General features: G+C 46.4%; 1 protein-coding gene across 36 annotated transcripts in view; it reads left to right on the top strand.

Annotated features, from left to right (window-relative positions):
• Positions 1-14,171, top strand: part of PCBP3 (poly(rC) binding protein 3) — a 352,993-nt gene that overhangs the window by 321,728 nt on the left and 17,094 nt on the right. For 20 of the 36 annotated variants that reach the window (XM_074189930.1, XM_074189929.1, XM_074189926.1 and 17 more), the window contains 2 exons: positions 897-949; positions 5,503-5,672. The exons of 1 other annotated variant lie outside the window; for it this stretch is intronic. In XM_074189930.1, coding sequence (XP_074046031.1) covers positions 897-949; positions 5,503-5,672 — 223 coding nt within the window. Of the gene's footprint in view, positions 1-896; positions 950-5,502; positions 5,673-8,446; positions 10,634-14,171 lie in introns of those variants that run through there. 15 more of the 36 variants (XM_074189931.1, XM_074189928.1, XM_074189922.1 and 12 more) reach the window with 4 other exon arrangements.

Raw genomic sequence — 14,171 nt, 5'->3', positions numbered from 1 at the left:
TCTTCCTTCTTCCTTTCTTCCTCCCTCCCTCCATCCTTTCCTTCCTTCCTTCCTTGTTTGTTCCCTCCATTCCTAGTTTCCTTCCTTCTTTGTTCCCTACCTTCTTTGCTTCTTTCCTTTCTTCTTCCCTCCCTCCCTTCCTCCCTCCCTCCCTTCCTTCCTCCCTCCCTCCCTTCCTTCCTTCCTTCCTTCCTCCCCTGCTTTCAGAACCAATAGTGGTACGGATTTGTCTGCCAGTAGCATCTCTATTACACAAGAGCAAGCTAGCTACTGTGGTCAGTAGAGTGTTCTGAAAGCTGCAGTCTTCCCTTTGGAGCTGCTTGCTGCCCCTCGTACCTGGTGTGTTCTTGTGGTCAGTGTAACCTTTGCTGGATACTGTGGAGGAGGGTGAAATGCCCTCCACTGACACAGAGGAGGCAGGACCTCTACATGCCCAAGGATTTCCTCTGCATATACTGCTGCCTAGCTTGGAGACTCCCAAATGGGTTTTGGAAGTTTCTCAGTAGCTCACACTCCTGATTTTGTTGGATGGAGGTTAAAAGGCAGGAGATATCAGCATCTTAGTAAAGGAGATGGTCCCTGCCTAGCTTTGGTGATTTCTTTAAAAAAAAATAGATTTTTTAGAGAGAAGTAGAGAGAGACAGAAGATGCCTGAATTCCCAGCTCGGGCCTGGACAATGAGCATCCTTGGCTCAGACACCCCCTCCATGGACCCTCTGTAGTTGCTAACCAAACCTCCCACCTTTAGACACCTTCCCTACCACTGTGAGCCTTTGCCCTCCCCTCTGTAAACAAGCAGCTCCATGTGTGATCAGTGTGTGCCTTGGTTCTTCCCAACATCGAATAAGGTGTGCTTTTCCTTCATGCTGTAACCATGTTCCCTTACCTGTGACCAGGTCTGGATGCCAGTCCCCCGGCCAGTACTCATGAACTCACCATTCCCAATGATGTGAGTATCACCTCTTGGGCTCTTCTGTGTGCCCGTGTGTGAGGGAGGGTTGTGTGTGATTGGGCACTGAATAGGAGACAGGGAGGACTGCCCTGGCAGACTGGCTGGTGGGCCACCTAACTCAATATCACCTTGTAGCTAAGCAATGACCCACCAGGAAACAAGCATGTGGGATAAGACAGATCAACCTACTGCTTTGTGGTCATGTCTACTGGTTTAACTGGACTTTGTTTTGCTTTGAAATCTTGACTAGTTTTTCTTCTTCCTCAATCTGTGTTTAAAGTGAATTTAGTGCTCATGAAAGAGGTTGGATTGGAAGTCCTCAGCATTGAAGGAACCAGATCTGTGAAAGCAATGAGGGATTCAAAAGCATTTTAGCCCTCCTCCCTCTAAGTCTGCAGGAAGGGTTCTAAGTGGTACTTGGTTCAACACAGCAGACCAAGAATCCCCCTTTCCCCATTTCTGGTAGTCACTTATCTGGCCTTTGCATGAATATCTCTAGGGGACCAGCCCCCCACTTTCTGAGGTAGGCTGCCCCTTCTTCTTTGGAGCAGTTCGTTTTAGTAGGAAGGTTTTCCTGACATCAAGATATGTCCATCTACATCTTCCACCTCCCATCCTTTACTCTTGGTTCTCCCTCCACAATGCTACTTCCAAGGGGCAGACCTTTAGCTATGGGAAGAGAGAGTGATTGTGTCTCACTCAAGTCTTCTTTCTAGGCTAACTATACCCCCATTCCCCTTTGTCTGATATGAGATCTGCCATCTTCATGGCTGCCTTCTTCTGAAAGGGACTGGCAGAGACCAAGTCTTTCTCCTCTAAAAATTTAGAATCTTCACTTACAAAATTCTAATTTCCTAAGACTTCTTCTTGGCCATGAGCCTGGTAATTATGAATGGGATCAATAACAGACTTTTTCTCATTGTTCCATCTCTTCTCCTTGTGGGTAATGAATGTACGATTTACAGGCAAATGCTTTGTAAGGCTCTGTGTCTCTGGGAGTCCCCTAACAGTCAGAAAATCTATCCATGCCAATCTGAAGGCTATCCTTCACTATGGTAAAAACTCAGAATTGGAAATAAACAGAGACAGAGGCAAACAGAATAGGACAAAGCAGAGAGACAAGAAGAAAAATCAACCACAGCAAGGGCTAGGACTCTGCCTTTGTGGTCATCTGGTATGAAGACCAGGGGAATGGGAGAAGGGAGGGCAGAGCGATCAAAAGGCAAGAAGAGCCAAATTTCTCCTAAAGAGACTCGACCTTTGGAAGACTGTGCAAGCATCCTCAGCTTTTGGCTATTTTCATTGGAAGAATTCTGCCTTTATTGTCATTGGCATCATCATCCTATTGACAATTAAAGCTTGCCTTTGTTAATGTCCGTGGCAGGGCCCAGGATCACCCATCTCTCCATCTCCAAAACCTCCACCATGTCCTCCCCCTTGCCCTGACCTGGAGTGCGAGGCAGGATGGTGGGGCTAGAAAGAGGAACGAAGGCTTCCTTTTCCTCTAAGGAGATAGCGGGATGCTGTGCTGCCTTTCAAAGGGCATTGGAATTGGAATCTAGGCATTAGTTATCTAGGATGTAGCTCCCTGTGGATTTCCCAAATGTTGAGAGCTCAATGAAGAAGGGTTGTGTCTTCCCCAAGGATGATTCCTGTGGTTGATGGCATGAGCCACCTGTGAGCATGGGCAGCTCCATAGCTCACAGGCTGTTTCCCCCAATGCCATGTCTAAGGAGGAAGAGGTTCCTGGAGAGGTGAAGGAGGAAACCAAGGGAGCCCATGGGGTAAGTGAATGATCTTCTCATCAGTTACAAGCCTTACTAAAGAGCCAACGTCCTCTCAAAAGTCCAAAGAAGCCAGCTCTGAATTGTCCAACAAAAGAGAAAGGAATCTGACAGCTCTTACAGACCAAAAAAAGACTAAATTAGGAATGATGGGGATGCTTGGCTAGGCTATAGATCAGGGAAAGCAGAATAGAAATCCCACTTTGCTGAGTCTGACACATCCACCTGATGGGGGCCCCCAGGCCACTTTCTATAATCCAAGGAGTCACATCTATGCTGTTCTGCCTCCAGTGGTAGAAGGAATTCCATCACCAGGACTGACCTGGTGCTAATCTCTGACCTTACTTGTTGCTTTGGTGTAATTATTGTTGGCCTTCCCTTCCCTTTCCTCTTGTTTCGTCTCCCATTCCTCTTTCTCCCCCTCCTTTCCTCTTCCCTCCACTCTTCCCTGATCACTCCCCTCCCCTTTTCCCTTCTCTCTCTTCCTCTTCTTTCCTCTCCTTTATTTTCCAACTCTGATTTCATTGGCATAGGGGATACCTGAATGAGGAAGTCTCCTCTCCTAATGTGCAGATCACTCTCTTCTTTTCCACTTCTAGTCTTCCAGAGTTGCTTGGCTCACTGAAAGGTTGAGTCATTTCCTTGGCCAGGTTTGCATAGCAGAAATAGGGCTTGAAGGCAGGTCACCAGCCCTACCCATTGCATCACATTGAGCCCTGATCTGATCTCCTCATGGAGGATACAGCCAGTCTCACCATCAATCAAAGTGAAAGCAGAGGGGCCACCCAATACCCAGCTTGGGATGAGTGTCTCTGAAGAGCATGGGCTGAAGTTGAAGAAGCTCAGGAGGAAGGAGGAAACTGGACAGACAAAGGATGGACCCTGGAGCAGAGAGATGAGGAGGTGAGACCGGAGAGGCCCCAGGAAATGGAGAAAAACTTGGGGGGGAGGGAGAGGTGGCCACCAGACCAGAGATTTAACTATCAGATGGGCAAGACCTCCAAAGGAGGAAATAAGGAAATAATGGAAAAGGTCCTTGGAAAAAAGCAAACCTACCTTTTAAAAGATGGTTTTTAAAACGTGCTTCAATGGTGACATTGTTGAAGCTTGAATCCATGAGATCACAGCTTGTGCAGCTGCTCAATCCATGAGGATGGAGGAGATCAAGGCAAGGGCCCCTTGCTTGCAAAGGGTCTGAGTGACCAGAAAGCTTTTGAAGCATCCAAGAAAAGAGCAATAGAAACAACCAAAGCTGAACAGCAGCCTCAAGAGGAGAAACTTCTACTGAGAGCACACCTCAATCTCTGCCCCAGGATCCTGGGTGCAAGCAGCAGACTCACCTCCCCATTGGGTCTCTGGCGGAGACAGCAGAAAGACTTCAGCTAAGAACAGGATGCAACCCCTAGAGGGAATCCAAGGCCAGTGACTGGGACCCTTGGGACTCATCTCTGCTGCAAGATCCAGTTTTAGCTCAACAATCCCCCCCCCACCAGTTCAGAGGATAATTCTCTCTTCAAGGTCACTGATCAGGCTTGATTCGACCACAGAGTTCTCACTTGAATCTCTAAATGTGCTCACACTCTGTTGTTAGGTTGGTACTCTTCAGATTTCCCAAAGATGAATCAATCTCTTGTCCCCATTATAGATAGAGAGGGGAAAACAGAGACCGAGGCTGAAAAGTTGAAAACAGTGCTGGTGCATTCCTCCTTTCCATGAGCTTCAGTGTCTCTGGCAGTAAACTAAAGTCCTCTTCTCTTCTTCTCATGCTATTAATCCTGAGGAGGATCAATAAGAAATCCCTCTGCCTTTGGAAGCGCCCTGGCTCCCCTTGATGTCTCTTTGCCTGTTGTCCAGTTCCTCCTTGCTCCTGTAGCCACATGATAAGGGACAGGTGCCAGGTGCTCCCAGCACCACAAGTCTGGAAGAGGCAGCTTCAGAAGTTGACAACCAACAGACCCCTATGTTCTCTTCCCAGAGGATCACATCTGTGGGCAGGCAGGGTCAGAGTCCAAAGAGCGAGTTAGGATGGCAGGCTTCTCTACTGACTTGCTCCAGAGAGAGGACTTTCCTCTCCATACCATGAGCATCCACTTCCTTCTTCTTGCCATGTTCTCTCTTCCTTGCTTCTCCTCAACTTGGCTTCTGGGAAGAGTCATTGTTCCCTTGGCCTCCCTCCTGATCATCAGACTGTTTGGAGGCTGGAAGATGCCTCTTGTTATCCGACAGACAAGCAGAATCATTTGAGATCTCTTCCCATATTTTTTCTGTTCTTTTGTTAGCCATCTAAGAGAAAGCTCAGAGGAAAATCCAGAGCCACCATGGCCAGGAATCCACAAATCAAAGGGTAAGGGTTTTCCATGACAGTTGACCCCAAGTTCACTTTCCTCAGAAGCAAGGCATTGCCCACTCCTCTTCCAGTCCTGGAACTCCAGGGTCAATTCTGACCTGGCTTCCATATGAAAGTGAGCTTCTAGTGGCTTGGTCAGAATTCTGAGCATGGTGCAAGACTTCACCCTTTGACTTGGTGGGGCCTCACCAGAGGGAATCCCACTGAGGAAAAAAAGATAGAGGGTATACTGCCGGAGCGGGGTGAACAGCCTCAGGCAGGGTGTCTTCCTTTCAGGAGCACTAAATTCTCCCACTGGTCAAAAAGCAAAGTCGATTTGCCAACAAATGCAGCAACCTGTGGCCATGCTCCTGCTTACTGGCAAGGAAAGGACTTCCTCAGACTCTTCTCTAAGAAATTCCCTCCGTCCTTTTTTCCAGCTAATAGGCTGCATAATTGGACGCCAAGGGACCAAAATCAATGAAATTCGGCAGATGTCTGGAGCCCAGATCAAAATTGCCAACGCCACAGAAGGGTCATCGGAGCGCCAAATTACCATCACAGGAACCCCAGCTAACATCAGCCTTGCCCAGTACCTCATCAATGCCAGGTGAGCAGTGCTAACTGGAGCCCCCTTGCCAGCCCAGTCTTCAGGGCTAGCTTCTGCTAAAGGAAGGACAACCAAACAATAAGATATGCTAGCACCAAGCATCCCATGGCTAAGATCCAGATTCAGAAAGGGCTCCCAAACTTTAGGCAGGAAGAGAAGGCATCTTGCGGCTTGCAACTCAACCAATTTCAAAGTAAGTGGAGTGTTGGATCAACCCTCTTGTTAATCAGTAGCTGTTCTACCATCACAAATAGCTACAAATGGATAGGCCATGATTTAGAATGAGCTGGTACCATTTTTTAAATGGCAGTCACCACATCCAACTCACTTCCCAATCTTGAATGTTCCTTTCATTGAAACTTGATGTGAAAAGTAGCCTAGGCTGGGGGAAATCCCATTGCCTGGCTGGTGAGCAATATGCATTTTTCAAATCAGCTTCCTGGAAGTTTAATACTCATTGGATCACTAGAATCCAATCTAATGGGCAGATTCTCCATTACTCCTTCTGATGCCCCTCCATTCTCCCACAATACCTTCTCATTTCTAGACCTTGTTCTTCCTCTTCACCCAGTCTCCTACAACCATTCCAGTAATCCCAAGGCCTTCCAGATCACTGACTAGCCATTTGAGTCACAAGTGATGAGGTAATTCAGCCCTCTACACCCCTAGTGCATAAATGGGCTGACTTCAGCCATATTTCCCCAAAAATCAAAGATCATGCCCATCACCTTGATTTCCCCTCCATATCTCATGGGACTTTACATGATCACACATGCATATGCCTATTGGGATCATGGAGCCAGGGATTCCCAAGTCGTTCTAAATCCTGGACATATTTCAAGGACAAGGCTGACATCTTCATCCCAATGAATGTAGTGCAGGCTGTTGTTATCCAGGAGGAATATTCCATTGTATATGGCATAACTCACTTACTTGATAATTGCTTCCCCAAGCACAGCTTACATGCCTTTGAGTCATTCCACTAAACAGATTTTTCTAGGAAAAGTCTTTGCTCCTAATACCTACAGTGTTTTGATTTCCTATTAAAAAAATAGTCCACTTAGAGGATCCTCATCCAGGATGGATATCTGCCATGGAAAGTATGACTCTCTCTCCCCCTTTCTGCCACAATAGTGGCATGGTCTTCTACCTAGAAACCTACAAAATGCAAAGAGTCCTCCTGAGTGATATGCTCGGATGTTCCCAACAACAGGGAGGAATAACAGAAAGCAAGGGGGCTCTTCATCCCATACTTCCCCAGGATCATCATTTTCTGAACAGTTCAGAGGATTTTTAAGATTATATCTTCACAAGGCTTTAAATGAGCCCCACATACTTATGTGGTTGAGGAACAAACAGAGCACAGCCCTGTCTAGTTTGCTTGGATTGAGGGAATTGGAATCCAAACAGCTACACAGTCTAACTGAAAAAAAGGAAAGATGGACATTTTGGGGATGACTCAGCAGAGATAGTTATTTTGTAGGCAAAAATTCTGGAAGCTCAACCTCTATTGACATTTATCCTTGCTCTAAGGTTATTTAGCTAGAGATTTGATAGGCTCTTTCTAGATTGACTCATGGCAAGTCAATGAATGAATCATGAACAAGACCCAGAGGTCTTTGGAGGAACAGATTTGATCAAGTTTCTCCATGTAACCACAGAAATGGGACAAGAGAGCCAGGAATAGAAGAAATTCACCTTCAGCCACCAGAAACCAAGTTTCTTAAACTTTCAGTATTTTAGAGTTAAAATGAATGTAAGTGACCATGTTGTCCTACCCAGGCCTTTTAGAGGCTCTGAGTTTTAGGGGGAAAGAAGATTTGATTCCAAGTCATAAAGTGTCAGAGCCAAGATTAAGCCTAAATTTCCCAATTCCTGAGATTATCTGATATCTTAACCAAAATTGCCCTAGACTTCGCCCCTTCTTCTATTATAGAATTATTGTATGAAACTGTAGACAGGAAGAATAAGAGACCAGTGGGGGCACTGAGAAATAGAGGTTATTTGACTGCTTCCATTTTTCTTCATTGTCCCATACTCCATTGACCCATCTTTGTATGACCAGCCTCAGTCTTCCTCCAAAGACTAAAAGTGTCTGTAACCTTAGAGTGTGGATCTCTTTGTCAGTGGCCCTAAGAAACTCAAAAGGAGCAGATTTTGTTTTGGTCACTGCTAGAGAAGCCCTTCTGTTCATTTTTAGGAATTCTCCATTCTGCTATCCCCTTCCCTCTACCATTCCCTCTGGGACCTCTCACTGAACACCCCACCCCCACCCCATCATGTTAGCTGAGTTATCATCTAATGGGGAATCAGAATTAGGAGGTGGTGATAGTACAAGGGCAGACAGAATTCTAGGTAGCTGCTTATGGTCTCAGGAGACAATACAGCCAGATTCCAGCCCAAAGGCCTCATGGTCCTTCTGGAGCTCCTTGGAATTTCACTTTCCTCTGAGTTCTCCCCAACAGTTCACTGAAGGCTGCTGTTGTTTCTGTTCAATTGTGGTGAATGCACTTCCTATCCTTCATTGTATGTATGTGTGTGTGTGTGTGTGTGTGTGTGTGTGTGTGTGTGTGTGTGTGTGAAGATAGTAGAAGACCCACTGGTCATTGGTCTCCTCCATGTCTTTGTTCCTGGTCTAATAGTTGGGAAATGAGTAGCCATGTTAGCAAGGCAAAGGATGACCCAAGTGTCCTGCCCGTGTCCCCAGAAATGATGTGGGGTTCCATGTCTAATACCTTTCCTCTCCCTTTTCTCTCTGCCTTTGTCTATTCTAGGCTGACGTCTGAGGTCACTGGAATGGGCGCACTCTAATTTCTACCCATCATCCTTCATTCTGCATCACCTGACCCTCTTCAGCCAGTGGCTCTCCACCCAGCTTGTACAATCTGTATACTGACTGTCCTTCCTTCCCCTCAACCACTATATAGGGTTTTTTTCTTTACTAACAAAAATATATATTCCATATATCTATATCTATATATAATGCCCACACACACACACACACACACACACACACACACACACACACAGACACGTTTCTTTACTAGCTCCAGCCTCTCCCTGATGTCTCCTGAGCTCTTAATTTATGCTCCAGGTCTGTCCATGCTTTTGGTGCACGTGTGGTGTTGATTATTTGAAATCCCTTCTGGGGTGGTCCCATTTGGGCCGTTTCTAAAGACAGCTTGTCCCTTCAGTGTCAACCTAGCTTAGATGTTCTGATGTTTGATTTGACCTTTGGATGCCATGTGCACTAGATTATAATCTAATCCATCCTCTAGAACTCTGGTTGCTTTGCAGTATGTCTTCGCTCTCCAATATTCCCTTATGACTTTCCCTCCCTCACCTCCCTGCCTCTCCACCCCTCCCTCCAAGCTTTGCTTGTCTTGGCTCCCCTTCACCCCCCAGCCTATGTCCTGAAGCCATGGCATGGCTTTTCCCTTGTTATTTTGGAAGTGGAGTGTGTGTGGGGACCACTGAAGACCTCCAGCCATCTCCACTGGAGCCCACACAGGATGACTCTTTTCCCCGTGGGTCAGGGTCCAGACAAGCCATTGTAGTGTTAATGAGAGCAAGGAGGGGGGGAAGTCAGGTTTATTTTTTATCTGGGCAATCATTGGGGAGACTGGGGTGGGGGAAATGCAATGACTTTAGGATCCACAGGGACCTCTGGGACTTTCTCATGATAATAGCTTCTCCAGAACCTTTTAGTTGGATCCAGCTCAGGATGCTCCAGTCTCTGTGAGCCTGCTCTGTTTGCTGTTGTTTGTACTCAATAAATGTCTGTGCAGCTCTGCGACCAATGAGCCCTGACTGCTGCCTCTCTGTTCTCCTCCTTCCCTTCTCCCTTCCTCCCAGGCTCCTAGGGCAAATTCCTCATGCCAACACTTCCAAGCCCTGCCCCTGGGCATGACATGGTTGGCCTGGGGGAGCCAAGGTTTAGGAACAGAAACTGGATAAATTGACTTTGAGTCCATTTGAGGCAGAAACTACCCATCAAGAAGTGGTTTAAGCTTTTATCAAATTGCTCCAAATATACCAAATGGAATCTGATGCATTTACCCATCTTTTCACCCACACCCAATATGGTCCCTGGGAGAATCTTCTCATGAAGGTTTGCCCTTTTCATCACGTTTGTTTGTTGAGTTCACCAAGATCGACTAGTATTGAAGAACGTGATTTGGTCATTTTTTTCCAAGTCTGCTTTCTTCCTAATTTCCCCTCCTTAAGGACTGAGCCCAGTATTGAGTTGTTCCCATTGGAAAATAATGTCTTCCAAAAAGAATTGACATAAAACATGTTGACATGTGCTGAACTACCATGCTATAATATAAGGAAACTATTAGCTCAATCTTGCAAAGCTTTCTGATGCCTCCCTCGGTGTCAGTGAGGGCGTGCCCTCTCTCAATGGATGCTTTACATGAGATATTGAGTCCTTTGCTTGAGAGCTGGCACAAGTGAGTCACTCTCTCCCACTTCTCTTCCCTTCACTTCCTCCTCTCCACTGTCCAGTCTTTCATGCTTTTCCATTTGTCCCTCCCTTTTTCCTCTATCCCACCCCAGGTAGTTCTTGTCCTTTTCTTACTTATTGCTTCCTGTATTCATCATACTTCTCCCTGACTCTTGGCAATGACTGCCCAGCAAACTTGCCCTTCTACAAATAGCTATTTCCCTTTCCTTCCTACCAGCTCCTAGACTAGAGTCTCTTGCTGCAATTTTCAACATACTCCCCTAAACACTTAGGTGGGTTAGAGGGGAACCCCCTCCACACACCTATATCTCTAGATAGCACAGTTAAGGGATTTGGGTTTGCTGGGGAAAACTGCCTACCAATCAAAATGATTGGTAATTACTCATAAAATGCCTTCCACTCCTTCAGCAAACATTTGTTGAGCACCTTTAAAGGTCTTTCTGTACTCAGGCTGAGGACAGGAGGAATTTGAAGTCTAGAAGAGAAAGGAAAACCTGGATCCAGAGCCCTGTGATGTGGGATGGGGGGGGGATGTAGTAGGAAAAGCACCCATAGTGATTTTGCTTCAACTACTAAGTCTATACTGATATTCAATTGCTTTATCAAGCTCTGGAGGAGGTTTGGGAATACAAATCCAGTGGTAGGAAATCCTAGCCTCAGGGAACTTGCATTCTGGCAGGGGGACCAGGATAAGTTATTTATTACATTAAATGAATTAATTCAAATAAAAATATCATAGCAAAATGCAAGGTGATTGGGGAGAGATCACAATCACAGTAGAGGGGATATGAAAAGGCTTCCTTGAAAAGGTGATGCCAGAGTGAGTCCAGAAAGATCATGGAGAGTGGGAAAGGTCCCAAAGGCTTGGAGATGAGCAGTGAGCCCTGATTTTCAATAAAAGGATGAACCCATGGATCCTCTAAGTGTCAGTGGTGTGGAATGTATCCCTCCAGTGAGACTCTACAGATCTACAGGGTTATTCCGTGGTAGACACTGAGCCAACAGAACAGCCCAACCTTCAGCCCAGTTTACCCCTAAGAGGATGGAGATAGCACTGGACCCATGACTTCATCCCCCAATTCAAGTCAACATCTTCTCTGCAACTTTCTTTCTTAGTTGGCTGGGGTGTGCATCCAGTAGGGGGTCAAAGGCAGGACCAAAAGCCATATCTTGCTGCCTCCCCAGCCAGCTTTCTCTGCACCATGCCTTGCTGACTCTCCTGCCAAAGGGATTGGGACTCCAGGACAGACAAACCTTGGTTACTGTAGATACGGGTTTACCTAAATGTTAAAGAAGGATTTAACAATTGGAGAGAGAAGAGCTAGAGGGCAGGAGGTAGAGACAGATCCAGAAGTGGTTGGAGAGTTTCTTGCCCCAAAGCAGCACCCCTGATGGAATATGTTATCTCTGGTGGGGCTCAAGGAATTTGCACTCTCTTAGTCCTTTTGCTTTGACCTTTTCTTCCACATCTTTGATACAGGCATAGCTGGCATGCTTTTATTTGCTCATGGCACACCTAGGAGGTGATAACCTGCCTCATCAGGTGACAGAATGAGGATTTGGAATGTTGCAAAGCTAGGCTGGATGTAATAAAATGCACATTAGTCAGGATAAATGTACCATAACCTGGGAGAGCTTGGCTCAGCAGTGGTTTGGGTGAAAAAGACTGAGGCAGGGGAGAGGGGAGTTTTGCAAGCTCAAGGCAAACTAATAGTGGGTCAGGGCATTAGACATGAAGAAAGCAAAGGATTCAGGACAGGGAGCTTAAAGGGCCTAGAATCCATTTTCAGATTTCAGAAGGACTGGCAGGAAGAAGGGCTGGCCTGTTTTGCTTGGGGCAGAACCAAGAGACATCTAGTTGTTTGACACCATCCTAATGGTGAAGCTGCCCCATCATGGAACAGGCTACCCTGGGCTACTCCCTATCCATACAGCAAAAGTCTTCTAACAAAGGACAGATAAACCCTGTGGGCTCTGTTGTAGAGATGATTCTTACTCATGTTGACTTGGACTATCTCCAACCTTCTAGAAAATTCTTATATTCTTTCTTTTCATTTCATATTAATGTTCCCCTCCTCTTCCTCACATGATACAAAAGGGATGCTGGGCTCATTGCAGGCCTCAGTAGAATATCTATGGTGGTTCTCTGAAGCTTACCAGGCTTCAGCAGGGGCCAGGGGTGGCTTATGTGCTTGCCATCTGAGGGTGCAGCCAAACCCAGCAGCTCATCACTAGGGCTCCTGAAATTCTGCAGTCTGTGCCATTACTTGAACTGATTCAGGACTGGGGGGCATTAATGTGACTCAAACATGGTGACTGCCTGGTACCATTTTACACCAAAATGATTGTCATTGTGGGAAGAGACTATGGTCTTCTCCCCTCCTTCTCCAGGGCTTAGGATCAGCTCTAGAACTGAAAGGGGTTACAGCCCTCTCAGTTTACAGATAATGAAACAAGCCCATTGAGGGAAGTGACTTGCCCAGGACCCCAGTGTGGGGTAGAGCTAGAATTTCAATGAAGGCATCCTAACTCTAAATCCAACCTCTTTCTACCATACTAAACTTCCTCAGAGGCCATCTAGTCAAGCTCTATTCTACTACTTGTTAGGACCTGCTCTGTGTCTCAGTTTCCTCACTTGGAAAATGAAAAATAGACTAGATGATCTCCACAGTTCCTTTGAGCTCTTGTTGCCGGTGAAAGAATCCTCTGCTCCTTATGCCTCTGTAGAATCTACAAGGGGTTAGCCAAACTCCACTCCAAGAATTTCAGTGTTAGGACCCTTCCCCAATCCCAGATCCTGGGGTTTCCATTATACTATTAAGAACCTGCACATATTAGGAAACTTTTCTTTATGTTGAGATCAACTCCATCTCTCTACAGAGTCACTTCTCCCTCCCAGAGCCTTGATTTTGGCCCTTAGGGTCACACAGAATGAGATTCACCCATCTTCCTTGTCTTCTACAGGACTGTCCTTACACAGGCCTTTTCTCTTGACTGGGAATCCTTAATTCCTTCCATCAATCCCCTCCTCATCATGGGCTCACCCCAAAAGCCTCTTGTTCTGCTTCTTCTCTGCTAGGTACCTGCAGTCTGTCCATGAACAAAGCAGAGGGTTCTCAGAAGGGAATGTGATACACAGCTGTGGTCCTCATGTGGCAGAGAATGGCAGCTGCCATCATGGCCCCACAGCCCTCCCTCAATCCTCATCCTTCAGTCTGTTATGATGGCTACCAAGACACGTGTTGTGTCCCATTGAGCTTGTTCAGAGATCCTTCACAAATGAACTCTTATCTAAACATGCTGCCCAGTTTCATCTCACTAACCCCATGAAACAAGATGAAAAGAATCTTTTAGTCCCTGGAAAAGTCAACAGCTATAAATCTGTTAGGGAGAATGATCTAGTATCTGATTCTGAGGGGGAATCCTGCCCTTCCCTTGCTTCTCCCACCGAGATGCCCCATGGCCTTTTTTCAGTCTCCATGGGAGTCAGTCAAGGCCCCTACTCTGATTCAATTCTAAGCAGGAGGATGGTGCTGCTCTGCCCAGATCCCAGAGGGTCCAGAAGGTATTGAAGGACCTAGGAAGCTTCACCTCATCCTCCACTGCCCACCTTGCAGGATGAAGAGAAAACACTCTGCCAGAGTTAGCAAAGCCTTCTTGGGTCCAAATGACTGAAGATGATTGGAGGTTTATGAAGCACTAAGCTTTCATTTAAGAAGAAGCCCCCCCACAACCCCATAGACCCATAGACCTAGACCTGCAGGAAAGCTTGATTGCCATCTAGTCCAATCCCCTCATGTTCCCGATAAAGAGACTGAGGCCCAAGGTGACACACCTTGCTCAAGGAAGCTGTGAATGGAGGATAGGAGATTCTAATTCCTGGTTTGGGGCAGCAGCTTTTTTAAAGGCAGCACAACTCAAACAATCCCACCTGTGAAGGTCTGTGGAACTCAAAAAGGCCACACAGCCCAATGTACAAAGTACACTTGAGAGAAGGCTTCTGGAGGAGGTAGATGACCTTGATAACTGAG

The sequence above is a fragment of the Macrotis lagotis genome, chromosome 5 (genome assembly GCF_037893015.1).
Source record: "Macrotis lagotis isolate mMagLag1 chromosome 5, bilby.v1.9.chrom.fasta, whole genome shotgun sequence".
Lineage (NCBI taxonomy): Eukaryota > Metazoa > Chordata > Mammalia > Peramelemorphia > Peramelidae > Macrotis > Macrotis lagotis.
The sequence above is the reverse complement of the archived record's forward strand: the minus strand, read 5'-3'. Positions and strand labels throughout refer to the sequence as shown.